General features: G+C 36.2%; 1 protein-coding gene across 2 annotated transcripts in view; it reads right to left on the reverse strand.

Moving 5' to 3' along the window:
• LOC109842735 (methionyl-tRNA formyltransferase) overlaps positions 1-17020 on the reverse strand; it is a 39748-nt gene extending 22728 nt beyond the window's left edge. The window contains exons 1-4 of one of the 2 annotated variants that reach the window (XM_020411607.1): positions 16815-17020; positions 16677-16739; positions 2344-2478; positions 1121-1223 (exon numbers count right to left, since the gene is read on the reverse strand). In XM_020411607.1, coding sequence (XP_020267196.1) covers positions 1121-1223; positions 2344-2478; positions 16677-16739; positions 16815-16925 — 412 coding nt within the window. In that variant the 5' untranslated portion in view covers positions 16926-17020. The remainder of the gene's footprint in view (positions 1-1120; positions 1224-2343; positions 2479-16676; positions 16740-16814) is intronic. The other variant, XM_020411606.1, reaches the window with a different exon arrangement.

Consider the following 17451-nt stretch of genomic DNA (forward strand, 5'->3'; position numbering starts at 1 on the left):
TGATATCATGCATGTCCTTATAAGTAGAGGCCCAACAGTGAAGTCTCAAATGGAACAATCATCACCTAATATCATGCATGTCCTTATAAGTAGAAGAAGGGGGACGAAAACCTGCATATCAACATTGATCATTCATGTTGGTTATTGACATTTATAGACAAATAAAAGAATAAGGATGATGTGCAAGTGGAGTTACAGAGAAACATACATCTTAATCTATCAACCTCATTACCATTTTACTTGACCGAATTGACATGTATGCTATTACGACAAGAAAAAAAAACTTTATCCCAAATCTTTTGGATTGGCTGCTTGAATTCCTGTTCTCCAACCTGTAGTCTGTCGCGTTTGTTATTTACTAAATTGTTGAATCCTATATCAATGTGTCTTTTGACATAAAGTTTGGAGATCCAAGTAAAATGTCTTCTTTACTTGTGTATAATGTTTTTGGTGATTCTACGCTATATTTTCTCCTCCTTGTTACTTATATTTTGTGCTAATGGGTTCTTCTTGAAGAGGCCCAACAGTGAAGTATCAAATGTTTTAGCGAATAAACATTTTGCCTCTAAATGTAGCACAGTGGCAGACAACAAGACAGGATATATTTAGCAGTCTGAATTGATCCGTGTTTGAATGAACGAACCAATGCATAATCATGCGTTGTTTTCTTGATAAAGAAAAGGATCTTTGGCTTGGCTAATCTAAACTTCGTACATGGGAAACAGTAGAAACCTAAATCTTGTAAGTTTGAAATCAACTAACCTTCCACTTCAAATAATCAGCCTTATGTTGTAATGCCTTTGGCCTAAGTACCTATTAAATGAGTTCAAGTTAACAAATGTTTGCCTATGATTAATGTGTTAATACCATGTGAATCCTGTGTGGTGTCTGTCTCTAGACTTGATAAGCATTTCACACTAGTTAACACTCATCTTCCAGCCCGATAGATTTGAGTAGGAAATCAACAGATGTTACATTAGTTTCACAAGTTTACACTATCTTTAAGATGTTGCCATAGTATAGCATTTAGTCGTTGCAATAGGATCTACAGTTCTTTTTTCCATCCTCCACATTCTTTTTCTCTAAAACTGACTCAAGTAGCATAGATTAATTCTCTTACCATAACATGGAATCTGAAGGAACTTCGAAGGTAGGATATTTCCATATGCTGCTGTGATACAAAGTTCTGGATTTAAAGCCCTCAAGTCTGCCAAGAAAGGTTCCTGCACAAAAAGTGAATAAAACTAAAGGACCATTTATAAATATTGTGATTGCATAAATAAGGAGCACATGCATATGTAATTTAATAAGGGTGGAAGGAAAAATGTCAGACTCTTGTATAATTAAAACGTAAGCTAGCTTGTAGAATCAAATAAAAGATTTCAATTGAAGTTCAACAAAAAAGGAACTGGATAATGGCTTAAAACATGAAACTCATAAAGGAAAAAGAGAAGAAAAGAGAACGGGAGGGGGTTGGACAAGGTACAATCTGTGTATAATTAAATTACAAAGATTTATGAACGGTAAAAGCTAATATAGATTAGATGATGAGATGCAACATATGATATGACAAAAGCATTATCAACTAGGTAGAGCCTGTAACTAGTGGAAGTAATTAAAAGACTCAGGTCCAAGAATTGAAGTATTATTAAAAAGGACAGAAGCATATATGAAGTATTAATATCTGCAAAATCAGATATCACTAAACAATTTATAGATGCAATTATTATTCTGTACACAATGGTTAAGAAGGACAAGATCAATTACTGTACTTCAAAAAGAAATAAGTAGGGAACAGAAGACAAGATCAATAACTGTATGTGGAAGAAAGAATACTTGGGGAGTATCTGAAATGAGAACTTGGAAGTGTAATGCATCATCAAAGTTTTGTACTGCCTTACGTTTTAAATCTGGATTATAATGCTAAACTGATCCCACCGAATATCAAGTGATATACGAGTTGGAAGTATTGCTTACTGTAGAACAGAAACTCTGGATGTAGGAACACCTGTACCATGCATAAGCAACTACTCCAGTTTAGCCTTACCCTTACTTTCATCTTCTCACTGGATTAAGGGTGAGCACGAATGTGCTTCAAATGCATCATGGATAGCCAACCAGCAGCTGGATTAACTTCAAATGCATTAAGGGTGAGCACGAATGTACTTTCATCTATGAAGGTGTAGTCAACTAGGCATCAAACATATTCGTGGAAAAGTGTTTGGCTTAGAGTAAAGATTTTTAAATGGGTTAACATCCACCTACAACAGATATCAATGAAAGAAACCACAGTACAAAAATCACTAAAAGAGATGCATTATAACACAATGATCCTAGACATACCTCCCCAGCTTTACCAGGTGTGAATATCAGATCTTCAGGGTAACCTCTCTGTATGGCATGATGTGCAACAGGAGAAGGCATCAGCTTCCTTCCTCTATCTCTTCCTGAAGGTGGCTGTGTAACAATTGCTGCAAGCTAAAGAAAATTATTTAAAAGTTCCGCCATCAGTATGCTTAGCTGTGCAACAAAAATAGTACGAAAGAGTTTGAAATTAATCAATCAATCACAAAATAATACAAGTTTCAGTTGAAAGGCCAAATCCACTGCTTAACATTAATTAAGACATGATTTAACTTACATGTGGTAACCAAAAGAATACAAATGATCCTCAGCAGCATTGTGCTATACATGCAGTTGCTTTTACAATAAGAAGGAACTTTAACCATTTATGACAGGGCATGTTTCTTTGATAAACTCCAAAACATCATCATAGATTGTAAAGTAAAAGAGAAATTAAAAAACTTGAGAGATATTTGTTGAAGTGTTTACTGAAAGAAAGTGAAACAAAATGCAATTATATTGACATCAACTGAATTGAAAGTTCTAAAGGAAAGATGAATCAGGGGAAAAATAAATATAACTCGCTAGAAAATGAAATACTATACTTTCACATTGCTTAACAACAATGTAGAGATTATTCTAAGAGTAAGCCTCATCCATATCCCAGTATTCATTAAGATTCATGGCCATATCTGAAGGAATTAAGATAGACATGCATATCTGAAGGATTCTTGTTGGGTCCCTCCCACCATCCCTCCCTGTGTGAATAAGGTGGTTAATCATTTTACTAAATGAGTTATCTATCTGCGATTATTCTAAGAGGAAGCCTCATCCATATCAGCAGTATTCATTAAGATTCATGTGCATATCTGAAGGAAATAAGATCCACATGCATATCTGAAGGATTCTTGTTAGGTTCCTTCCACGCTCCCTCCCTGTGTGAATAAGGTGGTTAATCACTTTACTAAATGAGTTATCAAGATAGAGAAGGTACACTCTACTAGTCATATCAGATTAGTGGGTCTCACCACGCTCTGGATCTAGATAGCTCATTCAGAGCAATCTCATAACCATTGAAGCCTATATATACATATAAATATACATATTCATATACATATATAGATATATATACAAACATATATATATAGAAATATGGGTATCATTGATAATGAGGTGGCCACATCTCAACCTCCCATCTAAAGTGGGGACCATTTTTAAGTGGAGTGAGTAATTAAGTGGGGGACCATTTTTAAGCAAGAGATGAGAGATTGAGATTGGGTCCTCTCACTAACAAGGACAAACTTTATCCCTGGTACAAACAATGCCCGTTTTTCTCATATATGGAAATGGTGTCCTCCACTTATTTACTCATCCCACTTGAAAGTGATCCCACTTTAAATGACAAGTTAAGATGTGCCTGTCTCACCACCATGGATCAAAGAAAAAATGGACCAAAGTTAGTCTTTGGTATCAAGAAAATCCATCTACGTGTGTATATTTATGTATGTATGGCTTGATAGTTATGAGTTAGTAAGCTCATTATGTTAATGAAGCTACTTGTCAATAATGGGTGGTGAGACCTACTCATCTTGTGTGCTTGCAAGAGTCTCACCACATGTGCATCTCTTTGGTAGCTCATTTAGCAAAATGAATTATCACCTCATACTTATTATATCTATACATATGTATATATAATTTGATATATATGTGTGTGCAAATATGTAATGTAAATGTATGTACATATATAATTAGATATATACATATATACATGCACACAGTGAATTTTATCAGAGGTTGCAAACCCACATGACTTCTCCACTATTAAAATGACATGATAGTTGCTTGAGCAACTGATCCCAGTTTGTTCCTTGCGAAGTCGCTTATCTCGAGCTGTGTAAGAGATAATTTTTATGTCCTATCGCATCACCTCTTATCAAAGATAAACATGATAAATGTTCCTTAACTTTGTTTGTTCCTATATCTTTTACCAACTCATATCCTGCAGCTTCTACAAATCTCAAAGAAACTTGAATTTTTTATTCTCATAACATGACCTATTTGACTTTAGCAACTCTAACTCATATCTCTCTGCACCATCATGCTTTATTACATTCAACGAAGTGAACGAGAGACTTTCATCTCAAGCAACTCATTTCTTCACTTAGAATATTTTATTCAAGTGAATATTTTATCTAGCTATCATTTTTCTCCATTAAAAATTCATTATTCGAACCCCTTTCCCCATGTGAGTTGTCCCCTGAGATCTTTTTTATATTCTATCTCTAATAAAAAATTTCATGACCACCTACTTTATAGCTTGCGATCATAGCAGCAAGCTTTTTCATAGCTTGCTCAAATCATCATCCCTTCACGCGCTCCTGTTTTTCTCATATTCAAATTTTCAGAATTCCCACCAATGACATGGTCTCCCACTGTTGGAATTCATATCTATAAATAGTCTTATCTTGAGTTCGTTTAACTCATTCCAACCACCTCCATTTTGAAGAGCTATTGCAAATTAAATCCTTCAACTATTCCAAAAGTAACCTTTTCCAAATCAAAGTCGTGACTAAATCATCCTACTTTAAGCTTAGGCAAGTTATTATAGCCTCAAGTTGTAAAATCAAGAGTGCGTGCAATTGTTTGCGAGAATACTTATTCTCAAATCTTGTCTCATTTGAGAGAATCACTGATATATCCTGAGTAAACTAGTGAACTCTTCAGGGTAAAGAGTGGTGAGAAGCTACCAACTTGAGGTTGTCAAGTGTGGTAGGAGATGTCTTGTTATCCAGAAACTTTTGGAGGAAGTTCAAATATAGTGGATTTAAGAAATTCTAATCGAGGCGCTAGGTAGATGGATGTAGTCTAGTTGAAGAGCGAACCACCTTATATATCTCGTGCAAGCTTTGTGTGTTGATTTATCTTTTATATAAGTTCTCTCGATCTTCACTAATATCAGAGAACTATCTTTTTTTGTAAATCTATTCACTCTTCACAGAGGCACTTGCTGGAACTTCCCTTCTTTTCTTAAAGAGAGTCTCAATCCTGTCACTGGATGTTCCTATTGATCTTCCATTTCTCAATTTCAACTATCACACTATCTAAATTCTATTTTACCTCTGATAGCCTTTTTTATCCTCCACAAAATCTAGAAAAATTACTAAATTATCTCAATAACCCTATTCACACCCCCCTAGGGTTCTTACAACCATCACCATTACTATCTCCAGTCAAAACTCCTCCACCACCTTCTCCAGTTGAACCCACTTCCTCCTTGCAATCCTCTCCTCCGACATCCTTACACATACTTAAGCTGGACCCCATTTTTACTTAGCGTTTTTTACCACCTTTTGCTACTAAAGCCCCAAAAATCTTGAGCAATGACTCACCGCTTCTCTCTGCTGTTCACTTTCCACAACCTTGCATGCACATACAATTGGATCAAATTTGAGGTGGTTTTGCTTGTGAATTGGATATAATATTGACTTTACAAATTAATTCTCATTGCATTATAGATTTATTTATAGATGTAAGATGGCACCGAACTATGCTATTTACACTATATATAATAGAATTATATATAATAGAATGGTATTGAATTATATCTATGAGATTCTACGTCCACGACTTTCTGTTACAGTATCCACAAATCTGTATACCATTATATTGATACTTGTATTAGCACTTGCGAAACCTAGTTGTTTATAGCTAAAAGCATAACCATAACCAATAAGAAAGATAGGAAAGAGAATAGGACATATGAAAAGAAATCCCACGCTTTTACCACTGAAAGTTTCTACAAATGATATGTCATGTGTATTTTATTTGACTAATCAACCGTTGATGCAAAGTTAGGGGCTTCGGATCTAATGAGGACAAGAAATGGCAATAGTTGATTAGTTGATATATTTTTGAATTTTGAAATTTAAAATTTGAATTTTGAATTTTGAATTTTAGTTTAATTGTAATTGAGTGATTTGAGGGATTATTGTTTGTTTCTATTTTTATTGCACGTTGTGTGCACGTAGTTTTTTTTATAAATAAGGTTGTATGAGACTATTGAAAATCAATGAATTATTGAATGAAAAATTGTATTAGCTAAAATCTGGTATGAAGTCTTGAGTGTGAAACCTAGGTCTCGGGTGTGAATCCCTAGGCCGTTCTCTGTGTCCTCTTCCTCTAGTCGCCAAGCATTCCCTCGTCTTCCTCACGTCAACAATCAGTCAAACCCTCCTCTTCCCTACAACCACCAGATCCACACTCAGCTCGCCCCTGATCTCCACCTCCGCACCACCAGCGCCATCATCTCCTCGATCCACACTCAGCTCGCCCCTGATCTCCACCTCCGCACCACCAGCGCCATCATCTCCTCCCAAGCAGCTGCCCTACTCCCACAGTCACCGAGCCTCCTTTCCCAGCAACTGTCGTCTTTATGTACACCAACTGTTTGGCAAAATTTCCCACCAGAGCAATACTACCACTGCCACAACCGCTTACCACAAATCATCACATCGTTATCGTCCCGTCAACCTTACCGACGCCATCACTCTAGTCGCTGCTCAAATCTCCGTCTCGTCGTCGTCGTTCAGTTCATCGTTGTCGTCGCCCCACCTCCAGAGGTCTCTCACGTCGAGTCTGTTCAGACCGACGAATGTTTCGTTTTCTTTCGTCCCTTATTTTTCTGTTGACTTTATTTCGTTAGTTAATTGCATGAATAATACATCTCTAAACTCTTATCATATATTCACTGCTTAAAGTATAATTGTGAGTTGAGAGAAACTGAACATGTGATTGTTAAAACTTGATATTGATTGTAAAACTTATGCAATGATAATGAATATTGTAATTAAATTATTCGAGATTGTGATTGTTTATGACTATCATTGCAAATCTTGTTAAAATCCATCTGTCGCATTAACTGCTTTAATTAATTTCCTACCGAATATTATGAATTTTGGCGAAACGGTGCTTTGTTCAAATTAGATCGCTGATTCCGATAGACCCCCTCCCCCGTTTCGCATCATTTTGGTATCAGAGCATGGTTTTAGATTAGTTGGGTCTTAAAAAAATCAAAAAAATCACTCATCGCATTTAGTTGTTAAAAAAAAATTCAGTCATCTCCTTTAGTTGTTGTGCACTCATTCATCTCATCTAGTTGTTAGCAAGGTTTTAAATATCGGATATCGGGGAAATATCGGATGACCAAAATTCATATCGGATTGCGGATATCGGGAAAATATCGGGGATATGTGGTAAATATCGGAATGCCATAATGAATGTTTGCATACATAGTATAATGCATTAAAATGTAATCTCAACATATGTAATGAAATTTAAGCATACAAAATATGAATAATATATGTTTAGGATCACTAATCAACCTTCTAAAACAAACAAAAGTGCAAAGCAACGTTGCGACATTCGATCTGCTTTTTTTAGGCCAAAATATCATTTGATATAATGGAAAAATCTTGATATCTCGCCCAAAAATTCCAAACACGGTATATTATTTTGCAACAAGCTATATAAAAAGATATATTGGTCCACATATCGGCTAATATATCGGTCATATCGGGGATTTATCAATCAAAATAACCAAAAAGCGGTAAAAGAGATTTAAAGACCATATCGGTTGCGGCAAGCCCTGTAAAAGGATATATCGGGGGATATATCAGGCCATGTCGGGGATATTTAAAACAATGGTTGTTAGTGCATGCCCACTCGCACAGGCCTACCCTATCGTTTGGGAAAGTCAAGTGAATCATCTAGTGAGTCCAGCATGTCAGGCAACACATATCCCGAACTCCTTAAGAAATTCGCTGAAATAGCAGTACAAATTGACGAAAACAACGAAAGATTAGCGAGGCTCAAAGAAACACGTGTTACAACTCCACCTCCGCATAGTCAAGGTCATGGGTACGTCGTTTATCAACCACCACCTCAACTTGTGCCTGATCGACCAACCTTTGATGGTAGGCTCGACCCACAAACTTTCTTTGACTGGCTGAAGAGCATGGATCGCTACTTCGATTGGTACGTCCTGACAAAATCCGAGAAAGTCAAGTTTGTCACAATGAAGCTCACTGGACCCGCCTGCCAAGATTGGTCCAACTTCGAAATGATAAGGCATATTAGAGGTGAGTTACCAATTTTTACTTGACGAGAAATGGCCGACGAGCTGAAACGAAAATATCTCCCGCCATCGTTTATTTATAGATTGCTAGATAAGTGGCATTGTCTTACTCAGAGAACCAAATCTGCAAAAGAGTATGTTGCTCAATTTGATGAATTGTTTACTAGATGCAGCACCATTGAACCAGAGACGCCGATGAAAGTCTTATCAAAATTTAGAGCTGGATTAAGAAGCGACCTCCGAACCGAACTCTTTGCTAGAGGAGTAAGCACCATTGAGAGAGCTTACGCATTAGTTCAAGATTTAGATGATGCCAAATTACACCAATCTCATAGGGCTCAGAATTTTCAAATTCATTCCTCTCAGTTTTTCTGTGCCAATACCTCTAGTCAGCCTCTGAGTCGATCTAACCCTAGTTCTTCCCAGTCTAGAGTCGATCCCAAGGGCCAGAAGTCAGAAAGATCTCTCTCCAAACTTAGCCCAATAATGCAATGTTAGAATTGTCAAGGATATGGGCACGTTGCATCCGTCTGTACAACTCCGTTCAGAGTTAGAATTAATAAGCCGCCTGTAACGGAATCAAAATCTATTATTGAGGAAACTGTTACCCAGACCGTAAATTTAACAGAATCTAACTCTGATAAGAAAATCCAGGGTAGTATAATCGAAGAACCATATATTTCTGTACCTTCTGAAACTACCCCAACAATTGTGGAGTTAATTGAAATTTCATGCAATGACAACACTCCGGTCCTTTCCTAAGCTACCCACATGATCACGAAGTTCATTGATGTTATCCCTAAAATTGTTTCTGAAATTGAAACGCCAACGCCTCTTGAACTCCCTCCCATGATTGAAAACGTTGTTGATGTCCCCCACGAAGTCCTCCCGGACAATTATGATACCCAACACGTTCCTGATGATATATGTATGGAAGTTGAATACCAAACTGAGCCTAGTGAAATAACTACCATACTAGATATCCCACCACCATGCATTGTCCCAACAATCACTCCCACATATACTGATCCATTTTGGGAGAAAATATTGATTAGGGATACAAGCTATAGCACAAGTGTTTTCATTTCCTTTTTCTCTCATGTTAAGTGCACCAAAACACTCATCTTTCCTGCATGTGTCTGCATGTTCCTCACTATCATTGTTAGGACAAGAAATTTGTTATGCACATCAACGAAGGAACACCTAATATTCCATTTGATAGAGGACGTTATGCGTATTGAACACTTCGTTGAGTTTACATCTGTCATTGATCACATTGTTTGAGTCTGCATTTCATCATGAACAATTGAGTTGATTTACATCATTTTTACTTTGTATTGATCATATAATGGGGAATCAGTGATCTAATTTAAATAAATACATTGTTAACTGAAATAAATGATATGGAGTCAGGACATAATTTAAAACTATTAATGCTGATATTTTAGATGGTTTGGACTTGTCCAATATAGTTTTTTTATAGCTGTTTAAGATTTTACATGATATTTATGGGCTTTTCCAACTCTTGAACTAATTAATGGCAACATTTATTGATTTGGTCATAGTTCTATTTTTAATATTGAGTGATTAAACAGTCACAATGTTATTGACAGTCCACTAATATAAGCCTGACCCTAGCCTATTATTTCTGAGAGTTCTTTCACCTTACCCCCACTTCTATATATTCATCCAAGCTGCAGTGAATTTTGATAATATTTTAGATGGTGAATTTACAATGTAATTTAACTAATGATTTGAGATGCAGAAAAAATAACTGACGGCAGATTAAGATGCAGACAGAGTATATTGAAGATGTCAAGTTTCTACAGCTAACTCGACGGAGTCGAGTTTTCTCCGACCCAGGGAGAATAATAAGGACAAGAAATGGTAATAGTTGATTAGTTGATATATTTTTGAATTTTGAATTTTGAATTTTAAAATTTAAAATTTAAAATTTGAATTTTGAATTTTGAATTTTGAAATTTAGTTTAATTGTAGTTGAGTGATTTGAGGGATTATTGTTTGTTTCTATTTTTATTGTCGTTGTGTGCACGTAGTTTTTTTTTATAAATAAGGTTGTATGAGACTATTGAAAATCAATAAATTATTGAATGAAAATTTACATTAGCTAAAATCTGGTGTGAAGCCTTGGGTGTGAAACCTAGGCCTCGGGTGTGAAACCCTAGGTCGTTCCTTGTGTCCTCTTCCTCCAGTCGCCAAGCATTCCCTCGTCTTCCTCAAGTCAACAATCAGTCAAACCCTCCTCTTTCCTGCAACCACCAGATCCACACTCAGCTCGCCCCTGATCTCCACCTCCGCACCACCAGCGCCATCATCTCCTCCCAAGCAGCCGCCCTACTCCTACTGTCACCGAGCCTCCTTTCCCACCGACTGTCGTCTTCATGTACACCAACTGTTTGGCAAAATTCTCCACCAAAGCAATACTACCACTGCCACAGCTGCTTACCACAAATCATCACATCGCTATCGTCCCGTCAACCTTACCGACGCCGTCACTCTAGTCGCTGCTCAAATCTCCGCTTCGTCGTCGTCGTTCAGTTCACCGTTGTTGTCGCCCCACCTCCAGAGGTCTCACGTCGAGTCTGTTCAGACCGATGAAGGTTTCGTTTTCTTTCGTCCCTTATTTTTCTGTTGACTTCATTTCATTAGTTAATTACATGAATAATACATCTCTAAACTCTTATCATATATTCACTGCTTAAATTATAATTGTGAGTTGAGAGAAACTGAACATGTGATTGTTAAAACTTGATATTGATTGTAAAACTTGTGCATAATTGTGAGTTGAGAGAAACTGAACATGTGATTGTTAAAACTTGATATTGATTGTAAAACTTGTGCAATGATAATTTAAAACTTGATATTGATTGTAAAACTTGTGCAATGATAATGAATATTGCAATTAAATTATTCGAGATTGTGATTGTTTATGACTATCATTGCAAATCTTATTAAAATCCATCTGTCGCATTAACTGCTTTAATTAATTTCCTACCGAATATTATGAATTTTGGCGAAACGATGCTTTGTTCAAATTAGATCGCTGATTCCGACAGACCCCCTCCCCCGTTTCGCATCAAGATCACTTTCATAACGGCTAAACTACCAAATTAGTATTTAAAAAAGACTCATTTTACCACTTTGGTATTTAAAACATCTTCAATGATGTTTTGACATTTAAAGTGAGTTTATGTCAGCACCTAGATCTATATTTTGGTCGATATTAAGTTTTCTGACAAAACACATCACGTGACCATCACGTGATATTAATGACCGTTACAAAAAGCTGATGCAGTATAGATTAGTGACGTAGAATGGATTAACCGCACATGTGCCGCTCACATGACATAAAATAACTAACAAAATGAAATCAGACGCCCTAAAATTGACAGATTGCCCCATTCTTCATACGTTTCAAAGTTCTATCGATCGAGCGGTTAGGTAGATTGTTACCAAACTTGTAGTTGCTAGTAATCTCGCTGAAAAGGGATCGTGGGAAAGTGAAAGCGATGTCTGAGAATCTGCAGTAAAACCTTGATCATCCTCATTGAAGAGAAAAAGGTGAATTTATTCACATTACCTTGGTCCTTAAAGGTGCATGTGTTTAAAATATTGTTTATTAGGTGAAAATGTAGTTTTTGAGTGTTTATAAGTCTTAATTTTAACAAACTAGGTTTTATGTGAATGACATCGAAGTGGATTTTTCAAAAATTTAGGGGTTTTGTAATATTTAGAGCAGAGCAGAATGTGATTGTGGTTTGTAATTCAGTTTTGTTTTTGTTCATCGTGCAAATGGGTGGTAATTAAATTCAGATATGGTAGGTTCTAATGTCAGATCAATATATTAGTGACTCCTTTCATGTGCAATTCATTAATGAAGACATTCTGACTATAGACTTGTTGAGAGAAAAAAATTAGAATATAGGTATATTGATGCTTTCACTTTGTGGTATATGGCATACCTGATGGTGGAGTTGGAGTCATTATGCCTCTTGTCAATCCAAATATAGACTTAGCAAAATTCAAGGAATATGCACATAAGGAGAGAGTAATTAAAGTTTTTACAAACCATTTTGTTGATCAACCTATTGAAGTGGATGCCAATCCAGATGAAGATCCTCCAGTGCAAGCTAATCAACATGGAGTTCATGACTCTAATGAGTCTACTCCTAAAAAAACTAGTGTCTTCAGAGGGAGAAAGAAGACAACCCCTAAGAGAAAGAAGATGACCCCTATGAGAAAGAAACCAACACCTGAAAGGAAGAAATTAACCCCTATAATTATTATCAAGAGGTGAAAAGGGAAAAAAAATATTGCCACTCCAACTCATTTTGATCAGAATGTATCCTCTACTGATGATGATGACTCTGTAAAGGATGAAACATACGAAATTGACCCAACTGAATTGGTAGATGATGATGAGGAGTTGGTTGAAGATTCCAGAGATAGAGTGGAGAAAAAGGACTCGACTAATGAATGTCATTTTAACTATGAAGCTAATATCTCGAAGGGATATGAAAATAATGTCTCAGTTGACTGTAAAGTAGAAAAGACATTGAATAGTAACCATGAGGAGCTTCATGAGACGATAGAGAAATATTGCCCTATTAGCTGCGCAGAATGGTAAAATAGCTTTCAATTATGATGCAAGGATTCAAATGGATAAGCCAAGTGAAACAGATACAGGACAAGCAACTGAAACTCATGCAAAGCCAAGTCAAGCACATGCATAGCCTAGTGAACCATATGCAGATCAGCCTAGTGAACCAAATGCAGATCAGCCAAGTGGACCAAATGCAGAACAATATTCTGAAACAAATGAGGAACAACCAACATAAGCAAACGCAGAACAACCAACAGAAACATATGCAAAACAACCAATAGAAGTAGATGCAAAACAATTAACAGAAGCATATGCAGAACAACCAACAAAAGTAGATAAAAAATAACCAACAGAACCAAATGCTCACAACCAGCCATGTGAACCAAATGATAATCAATCTCTTGAACAAGATAATGATGATATTGAGGGTTTGATTGTAGGTGGTCCTAGAGCAAAAGGAGCAATGCCAAGCAATGCAAAATGATCTAAATATTGGACATCTTACAGAGAAGGATATGAATCAGATTAGAGAGATAGTGCTAATGAAGATACTTTGGAGTCAAGTGAAGATGAAGCAATAGTTATCAACTAAAAGGAAAAAGAAAATGAAGGAGCCAATAAACTACAAGTTCTTCAATAAGGATGTGGACATGTAACAGGTATTTTTTGAATCTGGATTGAGATTCACTTCAAGAAATGTACTAAAAGAAGCTATACTCATGTACTGTATGCAAAAAAACTATGATTTGGTCTATATAAAAAAATAACCAAAAAAAGGCTTCATACTGGATGTTCTTTGTGCAATTGGGAGTTGACTGCTGGAGTAGATCACATAGATAAAATGACATAGCAAATCAGGCATGTATCCCCTACACACACATGCAATAGGTCATTCAAGAATAGACTAATAACTGAGAATTGGATTGATCAAACTTACTTAGACCAACTATTAAAGAATCCTAAAATGAAGCCAAGGGAAATTGCTGCTGATATGAGAACAAATTTTGGAGTAAATGTAAATGAGAGCAAATGTGCAAGGGCCAAGGACAAGACACTCAATGTTGTGCATAGCTTAATGCAAAGACAGTATGAATTGCTCAAGTCTTAAGAGAGTTGTGCAAATCAAATCAAGGCACTAGTGCTATTTTAAAGGTCCATGAATCAGAACTCAGACAACCATTTATATTCATGAGAATTTATATATGTTTTAAAGCAATGACATTGGATTTTCTACATGGTTGTAGGAGGTTCTTTGGCTTAGATGGATGTTTTCTCAAGCATTCATATGGAGGCTAGTTACTAAGTGTTGTTGGGAGGGATGAAAACAACCACATATTTCCAATTGCATAGGCTGTAGTTAAAGGGAGAAAATAAGAACCCTTGGCAATGGTTTCTTAGATGTTTTAATGCAAATTTGGAAATGGGGGATAGTCAAGTATGGACTGCCATGTCAGATCAACAAAACGTATGAAATTATAGTTTAGATCTCAAATTAAATTGTTGCTAGAATTTGCAAATTACAGTTTATCTGTGTTATTATTTGATAGGGGCTTGTACTTGCCATTCATGAAATGTGATCAAAAGTGAGCATAGATAATGTGCAACACACATATATTCTAACTGGAGAAACGCTTCAGTGTTTGGCAGGGAGATAATGGTGAGGTGGTCTTCATGGATCCAACTGTTAGTCAATCACCTATTGTGATGAATGAATCTCAAAGTGCACCTAAAATTGTAGACCAAAATCAACAATCACAATTTATAACTCAACAACAATGAAGAATACACCAAGTGGGATGGGACTAAAGCTTGTAATTTTTATAATAAGACATGTTTTTTGATATGGCAGTGCTAATACCATTGTTCTTGGCTTGGTTTTTGTTATTTGTACTTTGCACTTTGTTTGGACAAATTCTGGTTGTTTATGCAAGGTTACTTGTTCGTTATGTAATATGATATTGATGGTTTCCATGGATCAAATGTTATAGTCACTATCAGGCTTGTACATGTAATTATGCCAGAGTATTTTTGCAAATTACAGACAAAATGCTGCCAAATTTGCATATAATATTGTCAATAAGCACACCATTTGCTCAATAAGCATTTCATTTAAAAGTAATTAAATATTACATTAAACACAATTACATTACTCATTCAAATCAACAAGAACAACATAAATATAACTAACATCAAAGAAGCAACCTCGTACAATTTGAGACCTTTTCTGTAAAACAAAATCATCTCTCAATCTACCAATCTCTTCCAAACAAGCTGCAGTTTCATTTTGGCACATAACCGTATTCTTCTTCAATATTTTGTTTTCCTCTTCACAGCTATTGGTCTTATACTATAACTGATGATTTTGACGAATGTACAAATGCAGATTATTGCCCCTCTCTTCAGACAATTCATCTAGTTCATTCATGTGGCAATTCAACTTCATAATTTCATCTCGTAGTAGAAGCACTAAATTAGCAGCAAATTTGCACATTGGCGGATCATACCATTCCCACAATCCACAACCAATATTATAAACATTTAGTTCAAACAAAATTTTAGAAAATCAAATAATTACCAAAAAACAAAATTCAACTTGAAGTTAAAGTCACCTTTTGGCTTTTGACAATTGTAGAACCTTCTGCCAGGATTTTCATCAGTGAAGGAGATTAGATACATGCAATCTAACCCACATTTACACTTCTTTACCCCCTCAATTTTTGCTTCTTCATTCCACTTTTGAATGAAGTGCAATTTGTTGAAACATGCGGTCATTCCACTATTCCCGCCACTAACGCTCCTCGTTGACCGCGAGCTTGAGCTTGAAGAGGCCATCCTTGAGATCCCCCAAAGCAATTTTGCCTATCTCCTCCCCTCAGCTGAATAAACCCCAATCTGAGTTTTCCCCTAATTTGCTCTGCCCTAGCTGTTGGTTTCACCCCCTTTTATAACCTCCCAAATTAGTTAATCCATTCCACGTCACTAATCAAAGCCACATTAGCTTTTTGTAAAGGTCATTAAGGGTCACGTGATGATCACGTGATGTGTTTCCTCAGAAAACTTAACGCCGACTAAAATTTAGACCTAGGTGCCCATTTTAAATACCAAAACGTCATCGAAGATATTTTAAATACCAAAGTGATAAAATGGGTCCTTTTTAAATACCAATTTGGCAGTTTAGCCTTTTCATAACTGAACGCATAAAATAGAAGGAACAAATGATTCCCACATAAATACTGCTAGAAAATAGTAATCCGCAGAAAAACTACAGCTAGTTATGAAATAACCCCAACACCGGCTGAACAAAACTTACAGTAACTAGAGCATGTAAGCAACTAAGAAAAAAAAAAAGCAAAGCAAAAAAATGCAGAAACAGGATACTACTCGTCTCATTTGAAAGCTTAATCCACATTACAGAAACTAGAAATAATGTGTAAATCAAGAAGAAAATAGTTTCTCCTAAATAAAAAAATTGGACCTTTATACTCCAAATTGCTTCAATTAGCAACTGCATTAGCCATTTAAACACTAATCTGTAGAAATTGAGGTTGAGAATTGAAATGGGTCCACTTGAAATACCTTAAAGATTGAGTCTTGAGCTTCAGAGGCATTGAATAGAGCGTCCAACACTGATGCGGCGACCTGATCATCATTCAGGAATTAACACAAACGGTTAGAGGGTGTGAGAGAGATTTAGAGAGAGCAAGAGACGCTTACTTTTGGAGAGCCCAAGAATACTAGATTCCTCTTGGTGTTGTTGGTTGAAGGAGAAGCTCCGCCGATGGCGCAGCAGAAAAAGCGGCGGAACGCGAGGGACGACGTCGGCATCTCCTCTTCTTCTTCTTCTTCTTCTTCCGCTGTCCCTTTCTTTATCCATCTGTTAGTGGCTCTTTTCTATCAGCTTATCGTGTTTACCAGATCGGATTACACCCGATTACTACCCGGAACCCAAATCCAAGCACACCAAAATTACTTTGTAGACGGGACTTGTATTATTTGGGAACTAGTAAATTGTATTATTTTGAAAATAGTAGATTGTACATAGTACTATACGCACGCGAAGCTGTGAGAATTTATTTTCGGTGGTAGAGAAAAACTTTATTTTAAACATAACTCTACCTAGAAAATGTAACATCAGTTCCATTTTATTGTGATTTTCCTCTGGTAAAAAAGGTGTTAGGGTCATGCTCGCACGGGTGAGTTTAATTTATTAGGTTTGTATATGTTGGGTCCTTTTGTTTTGATGACGATTAACAAACAATTTATAACTAATGTTGTTTGTCTAATGTTTGTATTTTGTATTTATTCTAGGCAAACAATATGTTAGACGATGGATGGAATCGAGCTTTCACGA

This window comes from Asparagus officinalis, chromosome 5 (assembly GCF_001876935.1).
Source record: "Asparagus officinalis chromosome 5, Aspof.V1, whole genome shotgun sequence".
NCBI classification, from domain to species: Eukaryota; Viridiplantae; Streptophyta; class Magnoliopsida; order Asparagales; family Asparagaceae; genus Asparagus; species Asparagus officinalis.